This window comes from Bombus impatiens, unplaced genomic scaffold, assembly GCF_000188095.3.
Source record: "Bombus impatiens unplaced genomic scaffold, BIMP_2.2 scf_0217, whole genome shotgun sequence".
Taxonomy (NCBI): domain Eukaryota; kingdom Metazoa; phylum Arthropoda; class Insecta; order Hymenoptera; family Apidae; genus Bombus; species Bombus impatiens.
In genome coordinates this window covers 1,087,579-1,115,320 of record NT_176636.1, presented here as the reverse complement: position 1 = coordinate 1,115,320, position 27,742 = coordinate 1,087,579, and the positions used below count along the sequence as shown (strand labels likewise).

General features: G+C 31.8%; 4 protein-coding genes across 5 annotated transcripts in view; 2 read left to right on the top strand and 2 right to left on the bottom strand.

The window, feature by feature from the left end:
• Positions 1-813: 813 nt before the first annotated feature.
• LOC100744057 (protein strawberry notch) lies at positions 814-11,511 on the top strand. Its single transcript, XM_003488139.4, has 18 exons — positions 814-1,223; positions 2,010-2,091; positions 2,150-2,257; positions 2,355-2,582; positions 2,879-3,001; positions 3,152-3,292; positions 3,379-3,746; positions 3,850-4,102; positions 4,260-4,585; positions 4,655-4,935; positions 5,013-5,377; positions 5,644-5,712; positions 5,790-6,078; positions 6,187-6,570; positions 7,255-7,821; positions 7,907-8,220; positions 8,312-8,443; positions 8,526-11,511. The coding sequence occupies exons 1-17, from the start codon at positions 1,221-1,223 to the stop codon at positions 8,416-8,418; spliced, it is 4,008 nt and encodes a 1,335-aa protein (XP_003488187.2). The 5' UTR covers positions 814-1,220; the 3' UTR covers positions 8,419-8,443; positions 8,526-11,511.
• A 98-nt stretch (positions 11,512-11,609) lies between these two features.
• On the bottom strand, positions 11,610-13,831 carry LOC100746415 (Golgi SNAP receptor complex member 1). Of its 2 annotated transcripts, none has more exons than XM_003487988.4 (5): positions 13,675-13,831; positions 12,838-13,013; positions 12,592-12,773; positions 12,438-12,506; positions 11,610-12,318 (listed from the first exon to the last, which is right to left on the bottom strand). In XM_003487988.4, the coding sequence occupies exons 1-5, from the start codon at positions 13,706-13,708 to the stop codon at positions 12,081-12,083; spliced, it is 699 nt and encodes a 232-aa protein (XP_003488036.1). In that variant the 5' UTR covers positions 13,709-13,831; the 3' UTR covers positions 11,610-12,080. The 2 variants fall into 2 exon arrangements, with proteins under 2 accessions (XP_003488036.1, XP_024222247.1); XM_024366479.2 differs by having other exon boundaries at positions 11,713-12,318; positions 12,438-12,494.
• Positions 13,832-15,319: 1,488 nt separating this feature from the next.
• Positions 15,320-27,742, bottom strand: part of LOC100746534 — a 21,877-nt gene continuing 9,454 nt past the window's right edge. Inside the window, exons 3-4 of the mRNA XM_003487989.4 lie at positions 16,392-16,964; positions 15,320-15,624 (exon numbers count right to left, since the gene is read on the bottom strand). Coding sequence (XP_003488037.1) covers positions 15,435-15,624; positions 16,392-16,964 — 763 coding nt within the window. The 3' untranslated portion in view covers positions 15,320-15,434. The remainder of the gene's footprint in view (positions 15,625-16,391; positions 16,965-27,742) is intronic.
• The window catches only part of LOC100745696 (carbohydrate sulfotransferase 11), a 17,630-nt gene continuing 7,747 nt past the window's right edge, over positions 17,860-27,742 (top strand). Inside the window, exons 1-2 of the mRNA XM_003487982.4 lie at positions 17,860-18,145; positions 20,356-20,528. Of these exons, the coding sequence (XP_003488030.1) occupies positions 18,133-18,145; positions 20,356-20,528 (186 nt within the window). The 5' untranslated portion in view covers positions 17,860-18,132. The remainder of the gene's footprint in view (positions 18,146-20,355; positions 20,529-27,742) is intronic.

Here is a 27,742-nt window from a genome sequence, read left to right as displayed (position 1 = left end):
AGTGTATATTTTGTACAGATCTTAAAAATATTCAAACGGACAATCATCCATAATATTATTCATAATATTAATAAATCTCAGTATTCAGTATTTACCTTTAACTTTTATTATGTGCTTAAAGTGATTATTCATATTCTATACTAATTTTTTTACTAAATATAAGTTTAAAATAAGTATATTGCAATTTCTAAATATATTTTCAGATTGGATCCAAATTTTGCCAATGTAATCAGTGTATAATATTAAATAAATAATAAATAATTAAAAAAATATTAAATATTTGATAGTTTATAAAATATCAAATATTTTTATTTTTAATTTTATTTTCTTTCTTAAGAATCAACATAAAGTATTTATTATGTTATGTATTTATGTTATGTGATATTGTATGTCCACTTTTAACATTTTTGAGAAATACAGTCTTAAAAATTCAGTGATGTTTTATAACTAAATAAATACTTTTTGCATTGTATTTATTTTTACCAATACTATTATAGAATTAGTTCCAAATTGTACATTGATTCTTTTTAAGAACATAAAATGACAAAGCCAAATCATGGTTTTTGAAAATATCAATATATACACTAAATACAATAAACAAAAATGTTATTTTTCTATAAAGTAGATATAAATGTGATTTTTATATAGCGTACGGAAACAGTCAAGGAATATTGAAATGTATAAAAAAATATGTGTATAGTAAGCTACAGATATGGTGTTTTGAAAGAGCGGTGATTTTTTGATTAACGCGCTCCTAAGAATGTTCTCTTAAATCGTTACAATTTGGCAACGCCGCGTGGTTATATTCCGCAAGCAGCAGCCATAGCCAGCGCGTGTGTTTTTGTATTTGCATCGCGGTGCACCGTGGGCCGGGCGAAAGCCAAGATGGCGGCAGCCGTGTTTGGCAAACGCGTTTCAACTGTATGATCGGTGTAGACCGCATAAATGGCACGATCTAAGCGCACAGTAAGTTCTAACACTGTGATTTCCTAGTTCGCACAATTCACCGGCCAACTGAACGTTGCTGAGTGATGTCCATTTAACGAGACACGAAACACGAAATATTCTTTACGAGGAAAAAAGTGTCTCGTGCACCCTGTCACAAGTCAGCATCTTCGATTGCACACGGCGAAGATAATTATTCACAAGGTGTTCGGTCAAGATATCCCAGTTATCTTGACTCTTCAGTAACCGCCAAGATTATAAAAGGATTTTTTGACATGGTGAGTTTTTGTTTATGATTCGTTTCACTGGTACTGAGAAGGCGCGCTTCTTTCGTCCAATACTAATACGTATTTCTTTGTGCATCCCATCTATTGGCACGACTAACCTATTAGACGCGGTTACCGTGTATCGCGTATATACACAGTCCCTCTTATTGTAATTTTAAATGACTCACCGACACTAGCCTCCCTCTCCCTATTCCGTATCCCTCCCGCTTTTTCCTCGAGTTAAACAAGTTCACGATCGCTTTCCTTGTTCTTTTCCTTTTCTTATTTTTTTCAATTAAATACGAATTGTAGTATTGTACGAGCCATTCAAAAAATACATCGATTAACTTGAAAATTAAAAGCTAAGGGAAAGCGATAATATAATGAGTATTGGTTTTTTAAATATACATACTTTGGAATTTATTGTTATTTATGTCATTCTTTTGTGATGAATGAATTTACGGATGTAGATAATAATATTGATAAAGAAATTAAAAAATTTACAAAAAGGGAAGTTGATAAAGCCTATACATGATAGCAGTTTTTATGTTTCTAGTTAGACTTAATTTATCCTTATATTTATGGATAAAAAGTTATTACATAATGTTATGAAACTATAAAATGTGAGTTGCAGATTAAAAATGCACTGAAATTTATGCTTGATCCATTGTTTTCTTATAAATTTAAAAATATCAATAATGACTGTAATAAGTTAAACATTGAATTTATTATTAGATTAATGATAAATTAATATGTAATAATATGTGCTGTTAAAACATTGAACAAATCTTTTGTCAGTCAACTAAAAGGGATAAGGACGCAATGAATGAAGATAGCAGCAGTGACGAGGATGAAGATCCCGATAACATGGGTGTGCCTGGTAAATATTTCATTTTTAAATATAAAAAAAGCATTTAATGCATAATAATTCTCATTAGGTGGTGGGAAAGATCTTGCCACTGCTACTGGGATTGCGAATATTAAGGATGAAAAACCTGTAGATGTCCCATCTAATGCAATGGCTAAAGGACAAGGAGGTTTAAATAGTAAGAAGAGTTTTAATAGAAAAATATGATAGAAAAATATGCAATGAATTCAAAAAGAATTTTATTTATATTTTTTGAAATTATATTTCTTTAACAGTGTTAAATCAGAAATTTGGTAATAAAATTCCTGGTGGATTGGTGACTAAGACAGCAGCACCAGGTTATGAAATGGTACGTGTAGGAGGATCACAGGGTACACCACCTGGTTTTGTTAATACAAATCAGTTAGGTCAATTAGGTCAGTTAGCTGCTGCTGGTGGTCCATATTTTCCACCAGGACTAGCAACTCTTGCAGGTTTTAACCCTGCAGCTTTCTTTCCACCAAGTGAGTACAGCATATTTTTTATTTATTCCTAATATTCTATAACATAAAATAATTCATTCCTGTCTGTATTATAAAAATTAAATGTATGTACAAGTCATTTATGCACATACATTATTGCTTTTATATCAAGAGTATATTTGTATAATAAATTTATACCCATATTGTTGCATTTTATTGTAACATTGTAACTTAAGCGTAATTAACTATTGTATTATCTGTAATTATTTTAAACAGTGTTATAAATTATAATACTGGGTGAGTAATTGAGTAGTTTTACATATGTTATCGTTCCCTAGGCATGGATATGAGCTTAATGAGTGGTTTTATGGGTATGCCTGGAATGAACATGGGTGTTAATCCTCTTGTTCAATTGTTAAACCAAAATGGTTTACATCCAAATTGGCCAGGTGGGCTGTCAGGTATTCTTCATATTTGTAATATCCTAAAATCATTTTAATAATTATAATATTGTTGAAACACATAATTATGTTTATAATATTACTAATTGAAATCATTTAACATAATAAGATTTTAATCTCACAATACAGTAATTTAAAACATTATTGTAGGCAAAGCTGTGTCTCAGCTATGGATGAATGCTGGAGATCCTGCAAAAATGAATATGCAACCTACCATACCAGAAGAAGAGGAGGTGGATGATGAAGATATGGGTGTTGCAGAAACGTATGCCGACTATATGCCTACTAAACGTATGTTATTTAACTTCACTTTGAAAATACATTACATTGATATTTATTTATTAGATAACATACCTCTTAATTAATACAATCCATAGTTAAACTCGGACGGAAGCATCCAGATCCTGTTGTGGAAACTGCATCATTATCTAGCGTCGAGCCAACGGACGTCTGGTACAAGCTTTCGATACCAGAAGAAACGATGCGAACTGGAGCTTTATCTGCGCTGCAACTTGAATCAATAACGTATGCGTCTCAGCAACATGAACATCTCTTACCAGATGGTACACGCGCTGGTTTTCTTATCGGCGATGGTGCAGGAGTTGGTAAAGGACGAACTATAGCCGGAATTATATTCGAAAATTACTTGAAAGGAAGGAAACGTGCTATTTGGGTATCTGTCTCGAACGATCTCAAATATGATGCAGAGCGCGATTTAAATGATATTGGCGCGTCAAAAATTGAGGTACTTATTCTTTAAATTGGAGATATCAATCATTTATTATTTTAATTTTGTTGATATAAAAGTCGATGTAAAATTTGAATGGAAATATAAATTGTATTCTTAGGTTCATGCATTAAACAAATTCAAGTATGCAAAGATCTCGTCAGCGGTAAATGGTAACGTAAAGAAAGGAGTAATATTCAGTACATATTCAGCTTTAATTGGAGAATCTTCGCAAAGTGGTGGAAAATACAAAAGTCGATTGAAACAGCTTTTACAGTGGTGTGGTGAAGATTTCGATGGGTTGATTATATTTGATGAGTGTCATCGGGCGAAGAATTTATGTCCTACGGGAAGTTCAAAACCTACTAAAACTGGTACGTATATTAGACACATTATTTGTATTATAAACTTATACATGTAACATGCTTGCTATTATGTTTCATATAATGCAATTGTGTTTTGTGGTACAATAATGTTGTATATTTATTATTATGTTTCATATAATTTATTGCAATTTCCAATGTATTCCAGGTTTGACAGTCCTAGAGTTGCAAAACAAGCTTCCTAAAGCTAGAGTAGTGTATGCCAGTGCCACAGGCGCTTCCGAGCCCCGTAATATGGCCTACATGGTTCGATTAGGTATGTGGGGCGAAGGAACACCATTCCCCGAATTCAATGATTTTATCACCGCCGTGGAGAAGCGCGGAGTCGGTGCAATGGAGATCGTAGCGATGGACATGAAGTTGCGAGGCATGTACATCGCCCGACAACTCAGTTTTCATGGAGTAGCCTTTAAAATAGAGGAAGTACCGTTATCCAAAGAGTTTACCGAGGTCTATGATCATTCAGTTCAACTTGTGAGTATTAAAACAGAAGATCTAATTAATTGACGGTTAATAATTTATTAATTAATAAATTTTGTATAGTGGGTTGAAGCAATGCAGAGGTTTCAAGAAGCAGCAGAATTATTGGACGCCGAGAATCGTATGAAGAAAACTATGTGGGGACAGTTCTGGTCGTCACATCAACGCTTCTTCAAATATCTATGTATCGCTGCTAAAGTGAAACATGCTGTGGCAGTTGCACGTGAAGCCGTAAAGTGTGGAAAATGTGTAGTTATAGGTCTACAATCTACCGGTGAGGCACGCACGTTAGAACAATTGGAACGCGACGATGGTGAATTAAGCGATTTCGTTTCCACTGCAAAGTAAATACATCATTCAGTTTTATTAATATGTAAATACAAAAAGACTGTTTATTTCTACATGAATGTGTTTATTTTAGAGGAGTACTTCAAACGTTAGTGGAGAAACATTTTCCAGCATCAGACCGTAATCACATACATCGAGTTCTTGGTATTGAACCATCGAAAATGCAGAGATTAGACGATCTCGATGATATTGATGGAGCTAGCGGTTCTGCGGGTGGAAGTAAAAGAAAACCAATACGACAGGCAGCTCAACGAGCCTCGAAGAGAGTTCGTACATTCCCATCGGATGACGATTTTACCGATGACGAGAGGAATGGTGGACATAGCTCTGGTTCGGAATATAAACAGAGTGGCAGCGAGAGCGAAGACGATCATAGGACTGACGAAGAAAGTAATATCACTTCTGATTCTTCTTTCAATTATAGCGAATCAGACTCTGGTAGGTTTCACATATTATTTGACTGGTATCGTTAGATCATAAGCAACTGATTTAAATTAAATTTAATATTATTTAATTGTGAAATATAAATAAAGCATACATTTTAATTTTAAAAATGAATAGTAATTTATACAATATAAATCAAAATTGAAAGCTTAATTTTACTTTATTCAAACTATTGTGTGTTACTTATGACCTAAAGGTACTAATTAAGGGTTAAAATCGTTTAATCAAAATGTTCTGCTAATTTCTTACTTATATTACAGATTCAGGCGATGGAAGGCGAAGGAAGAAAGGCGCCAAGAAACAAAAAAAACCAGTGAAGAAACGAGCTGGTATATATTTCGTATTCTCAGAAATATTACCGCGATTAAGAACAAATGTAGTGGTAATACATTGATAAATTATACAGGACCCATAGCTGCTGGAGCGACGCGCAATCGTGCGCCATCGAGAGACGCCGTGGAACGTGCCTACACCATGAAGAAGGAATTACTATCACAGGTCGAAGACTTAGGCGAACGACTACCACCAAATACTTTGGATCAACTAATTGACGAGTTTGGTGGGCCGGAAAATGTCGCCGAAATGACTGGTAGGAAAGGGCGAGTTGTTCAGACAGAAGATGGTACCATTCAGTACGAATCCAGATCTGAAGTGGATGTTCCATTAGAAACGCTTAATCTAACTGAAAAACAGAGGTACATAATAAGTTTATCTTTAATATACATGTAAAAAAAGTCTACTTTCTATCTCTATTTTCTATCTAAAAGTCTACTTTAAATCTGAATGGTTCAATGTCGTAATAGGTTTATGGATGGCGAGAAAACAGTGGCCATTATCTCTGAAGCAGCCAGCAGTGGTATATCATTACAAAGTGATAGGCGAGCAAGGAATCAGATGCGACGAGTGCATATTACTCTCGAATTACCATGGAGCGCAGACAGAGCGATACAGCAATTCGGACGAACGCATCGTTCTAATCAAGTGAATGCTCCGGAATACATATTCCTTATCTCGGATTTAGCCGGTGAACGACGATTTGCATCCATCGTTGCGAAGCGTCTGGAAAGTCTTGGAGCTCTTACGCACGGTGATCGAAGAGCTACAGAAACCAGAGATCTCTCGCAATTCAATATTGATAATAAATACGGACGTGCAGCACTTGAAGCGACAATGAGAACTATTATGAAGTTTGTATACTTCTTATAATTTAACCTTCTACTATCGAGGTGGAGTCTCAGATTGAAGTCTTCCATTTTGTTTATAACTAAATATTTATATTTCGCCTACCTTTCGACAGTACAACGATATATGCATTACGTAAATAAATTTACATAGTTTGTTTATCTTATTAAATGATAACTGATGTATGTGCAATGGAGTCCGTTAAAGGGGGAAAAATTGAGAGAAATCCGTAAACTGCGTAATTACCTTAAGATTCTTTTACGATATAGGATATCTACAAATATAAAGTGAAAAATCTATAAGGACTGATATTGCACCTTTGTATCGTTACAAAATCAATCAGCCAGTAAATAGGATTGCGAGATATTGTCTGTAATAATTTCTGATGAAATCGGCTGGCAGACCATCTCTGGTCTGGATGATGGCGGATCTATTGTGTTATGTATATTAGGAAAATGTGTACCAGAGATAAATCAATAAGAAAGACTGCCAGTAATGTTCTTTATTTATATATAAATTAAATATAAAGTTCAGGAGTATTATAGACTCCACCTCGAACTTTATATACTAAATATGGTACTTCGGTAGTAGAGGCTTAATAATATATCTTATATATTCCTATACACTTTTTGAAATGTCTAATATGGTTTACTAAATTAAATTAATTCTCTTATAAATGAAATTACTAGATACGAGCCTCCGCTTGTACCACCACCACAAGATTATCACGGAGATTTCTTCAAAGATGTGGCTGATGCATTAGTGGGTGTTGGTTTAATTTGCAATAGTGAGAGCACACCTGGTGTACTCACGTTGGACAAAGATTATAACAACATGTCAAAATTCTTAAATCGTATTCTCGGTATGCCGGTTGACCTGCAAAATCGGCTATTTAAATATTTCACCGACACTCTGAACGCAATTGTCACGCAAGCAAAAAAGACCGGTCGTTTCGACATGGGTATTCTCGATCTTGGTACATCTGGAGAAAATGTAAAAAGGGTTAAGTTATACCGTTTCTTACGGAAACACGCTACTGGAAAGGCACCAACCGAGCTTCACGTTGTTCATGTTGAACGTGGAATGAATTGGGCAGAGGCAATGGACAAATGTTCCGAATTGACGGGATCCAAAGAGGGCTTCTATTTAAGCCACCAGATCCGTAATGGAAAGCAAACAGCTATTCTTGCTGTTATAGTAGATACCGGAAAGAAAAAATCTGAGAGTAAAAAAGATCAGCTGTATATGGTTTATAGGTAGAGTGTCTTTTTCGTAATAAATATAAGATAATGATTAACAATTTAAAATTGATTATATTGTGATTCATGTTTTTGTTTAAAGACCCAATACAGGATTGCAATTACGACAAGAAACTCTAGGTGAATTAGAGAAAAAATATAAGAAGGTATCATCAGACGAAGCAGAACCACATTGGTCACAACAATATGAAGCGTCTGTAGATACATGTTCACATGCCTACTGGCGCGGCAATTGTAAAAACGCGACTCTTGGTATGGATTGCGAGGTTGGACTTCGAAGACGTTCCTATAACGTATTATCAGGTTCGGTGTTGAGCGTTTGGAGTCGAGTTGAAAGCATTCTTGCAACACGTTCTGCTCATAACTCTAAAATGCAAGTAGTACGCTTACGAACTGGTAAGTTTTATGAAAAGTTTAAATATAATTCTATAAAACTATTGCACATGTTATAGAAACTGTTAAAAGTTTTGTTTATTTTTTCTTGTAGATGAAGGCTTAAAAATAGTCGGTACTCTTATTCCAAAGTCCTGTATGGAAATATTGCGTCAAGAATTATCATCAGATGCTGAGAATACCGAAGAACTTACATTTTGAACAATTCGTTAATTCGCTTTTATAGGTAAGTAACTGACATAACAAACAAAGCGAGCTTTATTTGTTGGAAAGGAATAGCGAGTTCGTAATTTTGATGTGTTATCAAGAACAGGACCAAAAGAAGCGATTAATGTGAATATAACATGGACAAATCCCTCTTCCTAAGTCTTGCGATAAAATTCAGTAAAGAAGAGGGTGCACCTGCGAATGCACGACAAAGATATGAATTAATTAAGTCATTTAATAAGGATATATCAGGTAGATACGAAAGCCTGATTTGGTAATGACAAGTGAAACGAACATGTGGAACGAACATTTACAACCTGCGAATTGTATGAGATCCAAACTTATCTTTTCGTTAGGCTTTGACGTCGCTATGTTAAACGTTTTAATGAAGTATGTTTTGCTCGCCCGTTGTATCTCCTCGATTATACATAAAACATTACTATATAGCTAGAATATTTTCTTTCTTTTTTTGTAATTTTACTCATAAATTGCGCTCGCGTTTAATTGGACGTTAGTGGGAATGAATTTTTTTTTTATTTTTCATTTATCTTCTTTTCACATCGCTGAGTAAAAAAAAATATTAAATCCATAATTTTGTAATGCAATTATAGTTGCATACGAAGTACATTCGCCATTTGTTTTATATGTCAAAGAAAAATATAATTGTTTTGTAAAAGGCATCGCTGCATATAGAACAACTTTAGTTTTGTTCTTTTCTCTCTCTCTCTCTCTTTCGATCGCATTACGCTGTAGAAGAATTTTAATCAATACAATAGTTTTATGTTGCATCTACCACAAAGAATTATATCGAATGTGGAGAGAAGCTAGAATCTTATGTGGAAACGTAAAATTAAACCATAGCGATGCATACGACTTAAGGAACCGTATTTTACGCTAATCATATCTTGAAGAACAAATTTAAACATTCAGTGAGAATCGATTATGTAAAATCTTAGTGATAGGTAAAGGTTTACTTACTTGCATATATATTGTGACTGATTAATGGAACGGAAGTAAGTAAAACCCGGAAGAAAAGATATAAAAAATATTAGTACTATATCAGAAAAGAAGAGCAACAAACAATCGATTCTCGTTGGAATATACACAGATGTATACGCAACTGTTCCAGTTCTTTTCTTTAATTGTTAAATTGATCGGATAGTTAATTAATGACCATTGCTACTGCTACCATTAATATTATTACACTACTGCTACTATTATTAGTACTAGTATCCCACTGCTACTATTACTATAGGGAATAGAGGGACGAGGTAATAAATGAGAATTCTTCTATCTCGTAAATTTTATGTTAAAACTAACATTTATTATTTATGAAGTAAGTGCCAAGGTAGTGTAATCCTTGTTCGTTTTTATAAAAATTCGCCTTTCGTACTATATTTAACAAAATAAATTTTTTTATTTTTTATTATATTAGACACAGTGATATAGTAATATCAGTTACAATAATAGATGCATAATTTAAAAAGTTGCGCTTGGGAAACAATGTATAACCTCGTCTCCCAATAATTCTCCATTTATAAGTAGTCAACATTAAAACAAAAGTTAGATTCAAACGATACGTACGGCAGTATATTTATATTCAAAAATCATAAAGTAGTCATGCGATTCGCATGTATATTGAGTAGATGTCTGTTGTTTATTTGTACGCCTGGACGAGTTTTGATAGCTAAGTAAGATGGATCTCACAATCTATCATCTATGACAGAAAACAGTAATAAAACAAGAAAAATAGAAGATCCAATTTAAAAAAGAATGGTAAATAGGGTATCTTGGAAAAATCGATAGAATTAATTTTAAGTAGAATCTCCATTAGAAAAATAAAAAAGCAAAAAAAAAAAAGAAGAATTACAAGGATATGCGAATTAGCGTTTACGTGTTTAGACGCTATGAAGCGAGAAGTTGTCTTGTGAATATTTTCTTGTCTTCGTAACTATTCTTACTACAAAGAATCGTTCTGATGTAATCCATGAGAAAAAAATAACACTACTACGTTTCTACGATTCACTACATATTGCATTTATAAACAAGAATAAAAAAATGGAAAGAAGAAAAGAAAGAATATAAAAAAATACACATTTATATAACGTAGATAAGAAAGTACTCTTATTACGTTGTATTATTTTCCATGATATTAGTAGGATACAGGATACCTAATAAATTATTTATTAATGTACATTAAAGAGATAATTCGTTCGTTGTGTTTATTTTTCTCAACATTTGTGTAATTACTTTTACGCGAGGAATATTCATTTCATACAAAGCTGCAACATTTATATTGATATATTATATATATTCGTTCTTTTATAAACGTGGAGATTCTTAATTAAAACTATCGGAGACGAAACTATCAGCTAACAAACAAAAAAAGAAAAATTGAAAGTGATTTGTGATTATAATAAAACATTTTCAAAGTGTAAATATATATATTAAAGGATATAAAGCAGTTTTAGGTAATACGTGTACCTTATATTCGATATTTTTACAATTCTTGCTTGAGTTCCTATTACAAACAAGGTGTAATTTATAAATGTGGTATCTAGTATACGTGGAAACCAGGCACTGCACTTGCCGAAAGTAACGTGATTCCTTTCGTAACGTGCTGTGTTTTGTGAACTCGAATGAGAGATTCTAATGATGCTATACATATATACATATATATATGTACGTGCGTGTGTATATATACATGTATAAATGTTTTCTGTGTAAGTAAAATTAATACTTCTTAGTAAAAAATGAAGAAGAAAAAGTGTGATGTTAACGAAAATCGATCTTTCGAATGATAATCCCGAAACCACACACTTATTAATTACAATATTTGCATTAATGTTATTTTCCTCCATTGTTGTATAATTTCTTAAGTAGTAATCATCGTGCATCTTTGTCTCCATTGCTTTGAAACATATATGTTGTACCGCGAGAAAGCATCCGAGAATACATTGATTCATAGGCGTATGAAATACAATGGATTTCCATAAGAAAGAAATATGTAAATTGTTTCCTCTTGCAAGCACAGACTCAGTACTTGCATCGAATTATACCAATAGTAAATAAAAAGTCTTATATAAACATCAGTCTACTGCACTGCGAATAGTATATCATGGTTTTGTTTTTTTTAACAACAGAACAGTAGCAAAATTTTGAAGATTTGATTTTTTATACATGCATGGTATTTTACAGTCTTTACTCAAAGGCATAAAGCAAAGATGTGTCCAAAATAACACTTGTATAGTCGTGTATATAGGAAATTGAAACAAAAAATACAAATGATTCTGTAAATACATGAAATCTTCACCATTTGTTTTAATGTTTATTAAATTAACATATTGATCGTGGACTTAATCTTTTTACATAGTATCACCCACGACTTATGTTACGTATAAAAAAACTGTACAACAGTTCAACATTTTCTTCTTTCTTTTCTTTTACTTTCTTAACTCGCAAGAACGAAAAAACATTCATTCGACCATTCAGAGTTCACTTACGCATGTTCACATCACGCACAATCACGCATTCTTCAATTTCAGTTCTCTATCCGTTTATATATCGTAAATACATCACCAAATACCTCATCTACATATATGCATTCCCATTGATGTATCACTAACGGGTGGAAGTACTTTGGTATTGGATATTATTTAGTGAAAAGCATAGAGCAGCATGAGAAACGTGCAAAATCCGATAATAAGGCCGACTATAAGTGAATCGCGTCTTTTACGTAAATTTATCCTTTGCACTAGACTATTTACTGCTGGAAATCGATTTGAAATGTCATTTAGCCTGGTCTGTATACGTTTGAACGTTTGCCTTTGAGTCATCAGATGATCTCGCGTTTCCATTGCTATGCTTATTTGATCATTAAGCAAATGATCAGAACTGAAAAAAAATTATCTGATTTTATATTGGCAAAAAAATGTAACAAACAGGGCACTTTATACTATGTATAACTCAGCATAAATCAAAATAAAACGAACAGTATAGCAAACAATACTTACTTGTGAATGTGTTGATTTTCTTTCATATACATTTCCCGACGATTTAGTCCAGTTACACTTTTGTAGTTACTGTTCCATAGAAGATTTATAAACTCTTAATCAAATATTTAAAAGGAAATATAATTTAAAGTAATAAAGTAATAGGTATACGTACTCGATTTCTTTACGGACACTACCTAATAAATCTTCTCTATCCCTTCTTGCATCAAAATTATTTCTAATTTTGTTGAATTCCAATTTATAATCTTTCAATATGTCTTTGTGGCGTTGCATTGTATGCAACATTGCAGCACCGTTTGGTTGTAATTTGCTCATTCTCTCATTTATAGAAAACAACTGTAACAAACAAAAACTATTTAATTTAAATTTTTGAAATGTAATATTGATATTTTAAACGTACCTTAGCCAATAATGCTTCTATTTCAGAGGCCATATTATCAAAGACATGTTCTTCATCTAAAAGAGGTTCTTCATCTCCATTAACAAGCTTGGATCCACTATTGACACCAAGCTTACTGAATGCTACCAGTTTTGCATCAATCTCATTTTCCAGGTGTCTTGCTTGCCTTCTAAGATCTAAAATTAAATATGAAGTTAATAAAAATACAGATTTTAGTAAATTATACATTAATATTAATAAAAATATATAAATAATTAATAGGTAAAGCATTATATTTAAATATAAATTATATATATATATATGTCGTAGTTAATTTAAAAAACAAACTTTTTTGGTAAAAGTATTAGTAGAAATTAATTTATATATCATCCGTTAAAAAAGATGACTAACTAGTTTTCACGGTAAGGTTAAGAATAGTAACAACAAAATTTGTACGCGAATTATCATAGAATTATTTATTATAAAGTAATTTTATTTCATGAACCTACCATGTAAAATCAATTATTATCTTATAATAATACGTATAAATAATGAGATCTTTTAAATTGAACTCTTTATGTTTCAAGTGAGCTTTGATGTAACAAAAGTGAAATATTTGTAATATAACTTCTGGAAGCAAAAATGTTTCACTTCTATTAGATTTGAATAAGATTGTATAAAATAATCTCATATTTCTTTGTTAGATGCAACGAAAAAAATGAAATTAATAGAAGAATGACATATGTCAAAACAAGCCGTTATATTACTTGTTGCAAGGCTTTTTGGAATACAAGAAGCCATGACAAGACCGTAAAAAAATAAAGAACGAGAGCAATATTTTCATCAGATGAACTCTACCTTCCCAATCGACAGCATCTAATGCGTTAGCCATTTGTTGTTCGCAAATTACGAACACGGTACTTTCTTTACTATGATATATGAATCCCTGCTGCTACACACGACATAACATAATCCCACGGAACAGATGATGGCAGTAGATACTTATACATAGCGCTCTAAATTCTAACTATGTATATATACGTGGCGGAAAATTCGAATCACTTCTAATATGATTCGATACTTAAAACTTTTATAAGTCTTGATAAATATTAAATTTTGAGTTTTGATGAATCTTTCAGATTTTTTAATTTTCGATAAGTCTTGAAAATATTGTATCTTCAATATCATGTATATTTATTATTGTACTCAGTACCAGTATCTTCAATATTTTATGTATATAATCTTTTATATTATATTCTAATTTATATATTTATATAATAAATTTTATATAAAATATTGCATATGCATCAAGCTTTCGAAAGATTCTAAGACTTCCAAAACTTTTCAAGCTCTTTCGAGGCTTTTCAAAACTTACCGAAACTTTAGAAACTTGAAATTTTTAAAAACTTTCAAGAATTTTAAGTATTAGATCATGTTTGAGGCAACTCAGATTTTCATAGCACCGAAAAGCTTCGAATTTGAGACTCATCTCCATATGTATTTATATATAGATATGTTTAGTCACATTTACATAAAAAACGAAATATGTTAGATGAATGACAACAAGTATATAAACCTTAATATATCTATAATAAATCGCACAGTTGAGATTTTCATGAAAATTATTCGTACACGATATAACATAGTTTTATATCAACATTACACTTGTGCAATTGCAGTTAGGTAAAAGTAGTAGTGAGTAAACCGGTTTTCGGCGGGATCTCGATAGTTACGATGCTACTACCTATGCCATACTATCCTGATATTATTGTCTAGGAGCAAGAGCTAGGAGTGAGATGATAATAATTCGAAATTCTTCGATATTATACAATTCGATTTGAACTCTCAAATAAATAATGATTTCATATGGGAATCTTATACAGTGAACAATCGCGTACAAGATTTATATACAAATTATACATAAATATAAAAAATATAAAATATAAAATTTAATAGAAGAGAACGATAGAAAATTTCATTCGCTATAACCCCCTTTTCTATTCGAGAAATTCCAAATGAATTTTAACGTTGACAGTAAGTATGTACTATGTGCATGTATGTACATATACTATATACATTCAATCTATTCTCCTGTTAATGAACAATATCTGTTTTACCGTGCTCGTGAGATAAGGATAGGAAGTCAGTTCCTATTCTCGCCATTTGTTACGTGGCGGTGCTCGCATCCTGAAAATATAACTTTAATTCCTACAGCTTAGGGTCATATGCTCATGCTGGTGCGGGCATAACAATCCACTACAGTTATATCAATAGATGATTGTTGTGGCATTTCCTACGATTTGTACTGTTCAATTTCATATAAAAACATTCGATAAATATTATATGTAATATTTTAAATTGTCATACGTGTCCTTTAAGTATATATATCACGGTGTCATGTATTTTACAAGATTCTTTCTTATAAAAATGCAACGTGCAATAATAAAAATTTTTGAATTAATTACATATGTTAATGAATCAATTAGATTTTTTAAACACAGTATATATTTGTTTACTCATTTATTTGAGGTTAAGGATCTCATTTTTTAGTATAATTGGTATGTACATGTACGTCAAATCTATTCCCCCGTTAATGAACAAAATCTGTTTTACCATGTTCACGGGATAAGTAGGTCAGTTTTTATTCTCGCCATTTGTCGCGTGGCGGTGCTCGTGTCCTGGAGATATAATTTTAATTCCTCCATAAGGGCCATCGCAGCACGAATGGGATTAACATCTTCTTCAATCACGATATCCGGAAAATATTCTTTTACAAGCCGTAATATTATATTCATTTGGTGGCTAGATCTATAAATACATGTATATATAACTCTTGAGGTAAATGAAAATAGCTAAGAAATTAATAATAAAAATTTTAAAAAGTTGGATATATTTCTATTTGTAACAAAGCCACATTTCATGAAATACAGTATATGTTATATCAATACTTAATTTAATTATTACGTTAATGCTTACGATACAGAAATACACACGAAAATTTTTCTGCGGAGACCTGTTTGTATTGAAAACTAAGCGACGAAAGGATTTTGGAATTAATTTATATGTTTATACTTAATTATGAAGGATGACATATTATCAAAGAATTTATATATTATTATTAGGAAAAATACCCTTAATAATTAATTTCCAGTAAAAATTCTGAAAAAATTGATTTGTTGAAAATTAACTTTTGTCAACAATCTGAAACGAAATTTATTAAATTCAATCGATTTTTATTTTATTTATACATTTTTATTGAAATTATTTTTATGTTCTTTATTGTATTTTAACCGAAGGAAGATTATATAAAAAATCTCCAAAATCATTCTCCAAAAATGCTCATTGTTCGTTTTCAATGTCTGATTTTCACAATGAAATATTTCAAGAATAATAACTTACCGCAAAATAATTTTAGTATTTTCATAATGTACGTTAAAACTAATCGATATATGTAATATGTTGAACCTCATGAAACGTAGCTTTGCTAGGAACATTACAAAATTATTTAATCATTTATTAAATCTTATTTTAATTATTTTTGAAATATAACATTCTCAAAAGAACATTATCTTCACCTTGCAGAAATTCTTAATTTTTCCTGTGTTTTGGTGTTAGGCAATACTTCAATCAAACAGTGCATCAGGCATCCAGTTGTCTGTACAATATAAGTATTTGTATAGATTTCTTGAAAAGACTTTTCTTTCAAGAACTTCAGAAATTCTTTATTTCTTTCAGGAACTCCTTTTATTTGTGCATTTATATTTTTTTCCACCGATGTACTTCTTAATGCTAAAATCATTGGCACGATATCATTCGTTCCTATTGCGCTAACATGGTTTCCAGCGGTTAGAAATTTGACTTGGTAACTATCGTCGATAGTGTCTTCGATTGTAAGACGGATAATAGATACTGGAACTTGATATTCTGTTTCTTCGACTTCGTAGGCGATTGTACCATACACCTCACAGAAGTGTTTTTTATCGAATTTTGGTAAATCGAGAACGACGGTAGCAACGACTTTGCTAGATGGCAGAATCTCATTGATTGGGCATCCAAATGTTTCGTTCTCCAAATTCCAAATCATCGACATACCACAAAGATCGTCGTCCTCTGCGAGAGACATGTAAACCTGGGGATTTCTTATTTTCCTGAAAAGAAGTTGAATATCTCAAGAAGCCAAATTAGAGAGGTAATATACAGTAAAATTCCATTTGTTGGAAATTTTCATATTCTATTCATATCACTTCTTATATTAATTATTTCACACTTGTCCCCAATGAATTTAGATAAGTGGAGTTCTACTGTAATGCTCACTTCCACTAAGTAGTGGACAATGGCTAGTTACCAAGTAATGTAGATAACATTATAATACTGTTTTATCGATATTTATACGAAATTAGAAATATGGAGTGTACAAACTGACATGGAATATGTAATCGAGATAGTAAAATTTCCTTCTTTTAGTATTTATTATTTCTTAACTCGTATCATTCTGTAATATGAACTGTGTATATGCTTTTATAATGTAAGAAATAGAATAATGAAAAAAGGATTACAATTTTTCATTTCATTATTGTTAAGATTCCCATCCTATCTCATATTTATTTTCTACTACTATCTTCATTACAGATACATCCAACCTATTCAAATAACACGCCTGTCTAGGCGTTGACATTATTTTATGACACTTGAAAGAACTTTATAGAAGTGTTACTTATAAATTCTATCAGGGTTCTAAGCATATTTGGTTGATAGCAGTATTCTAGCGAAAGTGTTACTTTAAAGTAGCTTCGATATATAGAGGGTCAAACGGAAACGTTTGCATAGCTATTTGCTATTTAATATTGCTCGATAATGAAAGCAATATTCGAAGGAGGATAGATAGATAATTAAAGGGAGTCTGTATAGTGTCGCAAAGGGTAACGAAGACAGTTTCAATGTGGTGCGCATACGCAGAGGTGATCATGAAGTAAATCGACCCGCGAAAACGTCGGCCAATCAGGAAGCGAGTACGGCTCAGTTAGTAGCAGACGACGCATGTATGGAAGTATACGGAACAGTGTATGTCTCTTCAGTCTTCAGTAATCTGCAGGATGCCGCCGTGATCATGTGGTGTCTATAGTTTTCGTTCAATCAGTCAGTTTTGTCACGTGTTTGGCATCTCTAAAAGTATATTAATTGTATTTCGACTCGCGGTCAGTTTCGACCAGGTATACACAAAGGATCGAATCCAGTGGAAGAATCGAAGAGGTGAAGGTTGGATTTCTTGCAGGGGGTACGATAGATGCATCGTTGAATCTTGATATCGGGGCATATATGTCCACGCCAAGTACGTATTAGAGCAAATAAATATAAAAATGTATCGAAAGGGGGCAAAATATACGATTATTTGTGTAAAGGAATGAGTTAGGTCACGAAAAAGAAGGGATGTCCTGTGACCCATTGACCTAGGAAACGTATGCATCGACTGCATTGCTACTTAAAAAGTTCATTGCTCGCGTCTTTCATCCATTTTGACATTTGATATTATCTGATCACTCTGTGGAACAGAATTTGAAAAATAATTCTTTGATAAAAAAGAATTGCCATATTTACTGTTTATTTTAAAAATTAGTTTAAGTAAAAAGTGGAAAAGTTTGGATAAATGAAAAATGATTTTAGTAAAGTAGTCATACATCTATATACGTAATTCTGATTTCTGGGTATTATAATTTCGAAAATATTTGCAAGTTATCATGTAATACTTTACTATAATAGAATACCAAAGTTCAAAATTGGACTAAAACTATTTATCCAAATTTTGAATAAATAAAAAAATATACAAAGGACATTATTTTGTTTTTTTTTTTGTAATTTGTAATTGCTTGTCGCTTTTTTCTCAGATGTGACTTGTTTAGCGATTAGATATATAATTAATAACATATGAACGATAATTAGCAAATAAAAAATCCTTAATGACAAGATGTAACGATAATTACTGTAATGATTTTACCGAAGGTGTGTCTGACACTCATTTGACAGATAAATTTATAAAAAAAGATGTAAAATTAAATTGATAAAAAGAAACGTTGGATTATGCGCGCGTGTGCATTTCGCGTTTCCATGCAAACTTTTCGATAGAGCGCCATCGATCCTTGAATCTGACGTTCCACTTTATAAGTATTGCACGTATTATTCTGCAATGGCCTTGGTACTTGGTTGAATGAGCAAACATATATATATATATTTTTTCTAATAATATTATATAGTAATGACCAATTTTTTAAAGTAAAGACCGATCGATATTAATCTACGAAATATCGTTTCATATCGAACAGTGTATACCAAATGCAATAGATACTCGTTTGATGATTCCATGAAAGAATCAATATTGTATGTATATCGTTAATATACAAGGAATTATAGTATCGATATTACGATAATGTTACTTATGTATGATTAGAGTATTGTTATCGAGTTAAAAAGTGCAAATCGATAAGACATATGTAAATTGCTTCTTGTACTATGATTAGTATAGGTACTGTTAACTAGTTTTCAATTAGTAAACAACATAAACCACATAGCATTTTGTACATGGTAAAGATATTTTCATCTTAGTTCTAACTTCAAATAAAATGTAATTTTATACTATTGTTACACTTTAAGGTTTCTAACAGGTTCGTAACATGCATCCTTACGAAACAAACACGTGACTATTGATGACTGGTGATTACATGATGTACATACATACATTGTATCCCAATAAACTCTTTACGAAACATTACTTATTTGTATTTTTTCCATTATATTGCGCATAATTCATGTTTGTAATGGAATAATTCAAATTTCTAATGGCTAAGTATTTATAGCGTCATTAACAAATATAGGACCAATTCCATTATTTTAGGAAGTTTATTTAAAACATTTTAGAGAAAAAAGGATGCAATTAAGTTTGTTATCAATAATTCAGGGTACGCGACATAGGTTTCTGAAACATAGATCTTTTACAAAATAAACACAAAAAGAATCTTCAATTTTTGTTATAATCTCTCATAAACCACGAGTGATGCTGCATGAATGACAAACCATCTGCCATTGTTATCTAACCTCAATATTCACCTGTCATACCTAGCCAAAAGTAAGCCTAACTATAATAACGCTGTAAATATTGATAATTCTAATACACACAACATGTTAAATTTCTATAAAACATCGTATATTTGATTAATTCAATTTTTTCTAGAAAAATCTATTAACCCCATAACAGTACATTTTTGTGTAAATTCATACCTTTTAAGAATATTATTGAAAGAATAGAACTTTGATAGAAAATTGTTTTATCTACCAAGCATTATAGAAAACACCATACTTTGGATATTTTATATATGTTTTCGTATTATGTGCATTGTGTGCAATTTTGTAGTTTCAAATGTCCTATAAACGCATAAAAATCCACAGTCTAATCATTATTTATTCCCCGTCAAGGTATTGTTTATCTTTTTTATTGATCGTATCGATTAGTGAGAATACAATAGAAATCTATTCGGTTTTGTTTTTCAGTTCGTTATGAGTATCGAAGAAAGATCGTACATCGTGAGAAGATGACACTACGACGATATGCGTTCGCGACGATTAGGCGAACGATGCTGGCTGCTGGTATCTTGATGTTGTTGGTGTTTGCTCTATCGAACCAGGATGCCGGTAACAGTGCGCAGCAAGGGCTTTTGTTGGAGGTGAGTGACGATCTTTTATCTGACACTGGCCAAGGATTTCTTTTGTTCTTAGCGGAAGGCTTTCTGTGCACGCGCGCGCGCTCGTTCGGCATTTGGACCACACCGGAAAATTAGGCGGATCACTTTCTAAGGAACAATTACTTTAGAAGAGCTATAGAAGACTCGTTCTCGTTAGAAACGCGGCCGAAAACTATCCCTTTGTTCGAAACACTGAAAGATTGTTCTAGTTCCTTCCCTTTTTTTAAAAGAATAGTTCTTTCATTTGAGTTGTTTGAAATAACCTTAAAAGTTAGATGAGACAGATGGTGTTATTGAAAAATTACATTTACAATACTTTATGAGATTAGATGTGCATTATTATTTAAAGTAATTCGGATTTGTTTGTCTTTGACGAAATATCGTCCAGTACTTCGTCATTGATTGGTCCAAAAAATTTGGACGTTTCCATATTCATCTTTTACTTTACTAGTAGCTATTATAATAATTCGTTGTACATTTCAATAAGACATATTTACTTCAATAATGTTTATACACATAATGTTTATACACATAAAAAGGTGTATAAAATTCCTCTCTAGTGTAGGTGACACTTTGGCTTCCTCAAACAGTGAAGTCTTTATAATCTATTCAACGTGCGATTACGCCTGACTAATGACTATACACAAGCCAATGTACTGTGTCCATTATACTCATATCCCTTCAGTCATGTACATTAGGCCGTTTTAATTAATTTTTGCTAATGCGCACTTTTTTATCTATATCAAAAAAACAAATGATTTCGTAAGGAGATTAGGTGTATTTATCCACTTTTCTCATGTTACTAAGATATATCCTTAAGCGTTTTATAGTTATATAATCCGTTATTCTATTCGCATGATGCGGTGGGAAGAGAAAGGCCAATGCGTTGTTTACTCTCTCGCTTTACCACATCTTTTTTCGCCCTTCTAATTCATTCAATATTATATGTTCGATATTGTAATAAAAAATTTCACCAATTGTATATAACGAAGTACATACATATATACATTTTCTTTGTCATCATAAAATCGGACAATTTTAATGTTTAAACTTCGGGCTGTTCAATTTATCTCCAATTTTTTCAATAAATTTTGATCGAAACATTACATAGGGGTCCTCGTATTATTATAATCGTTAATTCACTATTTTAAGATTCTAGAAATTTTTGCAAATAATTTCATCAGCTTATTGTCATATACATAAGATTTCTATTTTGTACAAGTACGTAGTCTGCAGTCTTATTTTGTATAACCACAAGCCTGGGTCCACCATGATCTGTGCAAAACCAACAATCAGTAGGTATCCTGATACTTGTGAACAGAAATATCACGTATATAATTGAGAACTTTTCAAACTTGACTTTCTAAGAAATGAAACCTTCAATGTAATTTTATTACTCTTAATTTTTCTCTTGATTTCAATCTCAAGTAAATCCTTCTCATTTGTACCACAAAGTTAGGCTCACGATGTATAAACTTTATTTGATATCTTATTTTGATTCACAGAATCGTCCTGACTTCATTTGTACCACGAATTTAGGCTCATGGGTGTATAAGTTATATTTGGTGTCTTATTTCGAGCCACAGAATCTTCCAGACTTCACCTGTACCAGGAATTTAGGTTCACGGTGTGTAAGAAAAAAAGTATTGTCTTATCGTATCCATTGTGACGATGTCATGCATCGTGACTTCTTCTCACGGTTAGAAGGAAGAATCCTTTTCTTGCGGTACTGCGCAAATGTAGGGTGACCTAAGTGCAACATGTTCCAAGAAAAGATCGTTGCCTTTGTTTTTTACCCCACGGTGGAGAGGTTACATCGAAAAGCGGTCTCCTTACGTAAAGCAAAGTCAACGTAGTAGATTGGCAGACTTCCAGGAGCGCAATGCGGCACACAAATGCAGTTCTGCCTACAGTCGTCCGATACCACCCCTTTAAGCATGCAAAGGGTGGTTACAGTTACCCCTCAATCTCGACAATTACTCTACCGACATAAATCGATCTATCGCCGATACAGATGATTGTCGTTTTATTTGACGTTTTTCTAACCGTTCGAGAATATCCGCCGACGGGAAATAAAAATCGATAGTTTCATTTGTCACCACTTCTTACTAGTGCTACATGGCAGTTGATTTTAGATGATACCTTCTGTAGTCTTTACTTTGATATAGAATTTTTTCAGTTTTTATAAGTCGAAGATAGAGACGTTTTATCATTTTAATTTTAATAATTTGCATTAAAATTAATTACATATTACGTTTTATTTAATTATATCTAGTCAACTTAATAATTTAATAGCTTTTTAGTGTGATATTTTTTATGGTTTGAACAGAAACCTTTTACCATTTGAATCTTAATCTGCGTAAAAATTTTAATTAGAGTGATTTTGATTATTCTGCTCAATTTGATTGATCAAATATTTTTTACGATTTGAATATAGATTTTCTACCATTCTAATTTTAATGTGTATTAAAATTTTAATTTTAATAATTGAGTATTTATTCCACTGTATACTTGATCAATTTAATAATTAAATGCCTTTTACAATTTTAATCTTAAGCCACCATTAAAATTCGAATCACTGTGCTATATATCTAATACTTGATCTTCGATACTCATTGTTTCTGTTCTTTAATTTGTTCATATTGTGCGTAATTACAGTTTTCTAATTTAATTTAAATTTGATAAGCTAATAATCTTCATGGATAAACCAATTTCTAGCGACATAACAAAATATTAATAAGATACGATAACAACGTAATGAAATAAAACAGAAGCTTAAAAATGTACGAACACTGGTATATACAAATGTGATTTCCAAGTCACGTGACATCCTATACAGGGCTTAAATCTATCTCTCGAGGAATATCTGAAAAATTTCCGGTACATCCTGTGCATCGTACGATAACAAAGGCAAACATGGCTTTTAACTTTAACGGCGAAAGGAACTGTCTTTACATGCGTTCATGAGAAACGTAGATAAAGATAGTTTTTACCGGACGACGCGACGTAAAGTATTTGTCCGGTTCCATTGATCTTCTGCGCAAAAGTGCGACGATCCGCATACAAGCACGGGAATTGAGTTCTAGTGAGAAAACGTAACCGAAGGAAGTTATACAACTGGATAGAAGAGCTACGGAAGGGTCTTACATAATGTGTGCGTTACCCGTGCACATATGGTGGTCCACTAGAACCGGTCCACCTTAATACTTTCCGTGTTTGACCAGTGATGAACAAGAAAAATATATTAGCTGAAAATAGACCAAGCAAACTGAGAAGAGGTTCCAAGGAACCTTGGTCCAGGATTGATCTTTTAAAATCCAATACCTTACAATGATCTCAACCGCAAATTACAATAAAGTTTTCGTTTCTTGAGATTTTCTGTAAATTGTAGATACTTTTTTAAAATTTATATATTATCTTTAATGGAGATATTTAGAGATCTAAAAATATTTAGATTTCTCTAAATCACAAAATACGTAAATTCATTTTGAATATGTGTAAGATATTAAATATCCCAAAGTATCTAGATTTCTAATTTACATACGAATACTTGGACTATTTCCATCCAAAAATTTCGTTAGTTGTTTCTAAGTGAAGTCTAGACACTTTCTATTTTTTCTTCAGTAATAATTTTTAGATCTTCTGGCTTTTATGTTTTTGGTTGGGATTGCGATGTTGTGATGAAGTTTAATATATTCTCTGTGGTATCTTAATTATAAACGTAGTTCTAGGTATTTTCAAGGCATTCTGTTTATATATAGTTTCCTTCATTGAGATTGTACGCTATAGGAAACACTGAAATCTATACTTTGATCTTTCCTTTAATCTTTCAATTACAATTATAGCTTCTTTATATTTCTTAATAACAGTATCTACCCTATGTAATTTTCCACTAATGACGAACACCTTGATATTTTCTTTCTCTTTGATTCTTCAACTGTGAGCGTAGCTGTAGAAACTGTTTAAAAATTCTTTTGTGTTCTTCGATTGAAATTGTATACTATTAAGTACTTCCATATTCTTTTCTCTTTCATTTTTTAATTAAGACAGAGGTTTCAGAAATTTTTTCTTTTGCAAATTTATTTGCTTTCTTTGATCGGTTGCACGTCATAGGTAATTCCACACTGAAGAGTTGATGTCACTATGTAGATTTCTTTTTGAAGGAGAAGTTAGAAGATATTCACCGTGAGACACTCGTGAGCTAGCAAGTGGCGTGTTGCAATCACTCTTAATGTCATTGGAATAGCGAATTATTCTCCCAGCGCGGTGTGTCCCTCGTTACAAGTGCGGCAAACTAGATAAGCATCGTTTCAGGCAATTTATTATGAAACTCACGTCGAGGGAACAAAAAATTATTTACCGCTTCCGTAAATCATCTTGCATCGATCTTTAAATTACGTTGTACACGGAAACCATTATTGAATGAAGTCACTGTGATATTTAGCTGTAATATTCCCATAATTGAGCAGAACAGGATTTTTTTAAATAAAATGTTACTTGCATAATTCAAGGAAAAGATGATAAAAAGGACATTGTTGTAAAATCATTGATTTTTATAATTAAAAAGATACTAATTAGAATTTTTGTAAATAATAATTATTTCTACGATTAAAAAAAGACGTTGAAGAGAATTTTTTTTAATAATAATGGTTGCCATAATATAAGAAAAATTACCGATAATTGTTTTCAACATCAGTCGTCTCCATAATATAAAGAAAGTAATATAAATAAATAGGAATTGCAATTGGTAAAAATTAATAGATACATAAAACTACTTGTTATTGGAAAAGTTAAAAAAGAAGTTATTGGAAAAGTTAAAAAAAGAAGTTATTGGAAAAATCGGCAATTGTAGAATGCGTATATCTCGTTGGATAGTCTACAGGTTAAATAAAGGAGCAATTTCTTTAATAGTAAAACCGACTACTATTGATATTCAAATATTTACAGCCGAAAGAATTATTTACGATCCATAAAGGAAATATATTTATCTTATTTAAAAAAGTAAAAGTGATTTCCTTTTCTATTCCAGAAGTGTCTTATGATTTCTTTGAAACAGCCTTTTTTCTAATTTCATAAACAAATTCAAGTGGAACATCTTAGGTTTGGTTTCAAAATTAGGATAAGAATAATTTTAGGTGCAGGCGAGTTAATTAAAAATTAATCCTTTGTCTTTTGTTACTAACAAAAATAGCATTAATGATTTATGTAATGTTTAAGAAAGCGTCGTTAATCAAATCAATCGATACATAGACAAATTGGACTCATTTAAAAATCACTTGCTTTGTTTAAGCAATTAATCATTTAAAATTAATTAATCGATAATATTGCTATCTTGGGATTCTTTATCGATATAATCATTAGATTAAAAATGTATTTTTTTTTAAGTTTTTAATATTGACATAAAATGCAAAGTTTCGAAATTGTAAAAACAATATTTTCACGTCATATAACATGCTGTATTACAACAGTATAATTTTCTGATCAATGTAATAAGGTTGTACTATAGACTTGTAGCTTAAAGACTAGCTTAAATACATGTTAGGTACTTGACTTAAATATACAGTAGATACATCTAACAATGCACAGACACAACTGGCTTCTAACTTAAAAGGTATACTTATTCTAAGATTATTAATTTTGAGAAATTTATCAATAATCGTGATTTTTAATCTTTAATCGTTGGATCCTTTAAAAACATACTGAATATCGTGATTCCTATTTATATTTTCTTAACTGATTTAGCGTACTTTTCCTAGAGATTAAGCAGGTTAGACCATAAAACATGTTCCAAATCATGGTACATATTCACGGTTATACGATGAATCACGAGTTATATTCAGATTATAATTTCCTGATCTAACTTTGTTGATGCAAACCATCTGAAACTGAGGATCCCTATATTAAATTATAAAAATAACACTATCATCGAACGAAAACATCTTAGAATGTGAATAATCATTTTCAAAGTAAAAGACTTTCTTGCTTAAATCTTACCTATAAAAACCTTTTCCATTAAGGTCTTTTGCTTTGCCTATACTTATAGACCTAATTGTCTATAAATGCAAAAGGAGTTAAAATTACAATTTCAAGAGTTGAAGATACTTTACAAATCTCTTTATATCTCCTACTTATTCCTAACTCAACTCTAAATCCTTTCAGAAACTTCACTTTTGCTGAAACTGTCTTTGAATGTTCCAGAAGTCTGCATTATTAGACTTTTGGCAACGCACAGTACACTGTTCAAAATAATTAGAGGATGGCCACTATGAACGATTTTCTTTTATCAAACAAGTAAACGTACCGTGATTGATCGGTATCGTATTAAACGATAAATTTACCTAAAGATACGCTGATTTAATTTTTACACGCTTAATGTCTTTGTTTGTAACAAACTGGTGTACGGGTCCATTAGAAGTCTATCATAAAGCAAAGATGCAAACGAAGTGATGATACTTCTGCAGTCATATTCAATTTGGTCTATGAGGTTAAGCAAAGAAAAGGACCTTAATGGAAAATATTATGCAGGTCCTTTGTATGGTAGATTTTTTTTAGATTTTTGATGATTAGCTAGCATTATACAAAAACAAGAGATTATAATTTTGAACGTTTATAATAAATTTATAACAAATAAAGATTAACAAGAGAACAAATTAAAAGGACAAGAAGTAGTTTCCAATGATTTAATTTGTTATCTATCAAATATCTAATTTCAATAAATAACTGTACCATTTAAAAAGAAATATTACTCTATAATTAATCAGATCTGCATTTCTTCCACTTTTTTTTTTACTTTTTCGCAACTCCACATACTATGTTGATTAAACTGCGGATATTAATGCGAGTTCACAGTTTTATGAGAATAATTTTGAAAAATTAAATTTCGATAGGAAATTACTTAATTTACTAAATACTGTAAGGCGTATAGCAATTTTGATATTTTATATGTTTCTGCATATTACGTGTATTGCGTGCAATTTCAAATTTCCCGTAAATGCGTAAAAATCCATAGTCTAGTGATGATTTTCGAAACTTATCTGGTCCTCGGATCTACAGAGACACACACGGGTGCACGTACACGTGGACAGATACAAAGTTGAGGAAGTGCAGCGCATGCTGCACCACCCGTGTGGCCCATATTCGCCACGTCGGCATCGGCGTCGGCGTCGGCGTCGGCGTCGGCGTCGGCGTCAGGGGCA

What these genes read in the sequence shown, in the direction of transcription:
- LOC100746415 (XM_003487988.4), bottom strand. Translation starts at nt 13,708, where the DNA reads ATGGCTAACGCATTAGATGCTGTCGATTGGGAAG. An exon ending in AGATGCTGTCGATTGGGAAG is followed by an intron (nt 13,014 to 13,674) that starts GTAGAGTTCATC and finishes ATTTAATTTTAG; the next exon opens with ATCTTAGAAGGCAAGCAAGA. An exon ending in TAGAAGCATTATTGGCTAAG is followed by an intron (nt 12,774 to 12,837) that starts GTACGTTTAAAA and finishes TGTTTGTTACAG; the next exon opens with TTGTTTTCTATAAATGAGAG.
- LOC100744057 (XM_003488139.4), top strand. An exon ending in CGATAACATGGGTGTGCCTG is followed by an intron (nt 2,092 to 2,149) that starts GTAAATATTTCA and finishes AATTCTCATTAG; the next exon opens with GTGGTGGGAAAGATCTTGCC. An exon ending in ACAATGAGAACTATTATGAA is followed by an intron (nt 6,571 to 7,254) that starts GTTTGTATACTT and finishes TGAAATTACTAG; the next exon opens with ATACGAGCCTCCGCTTGTAC.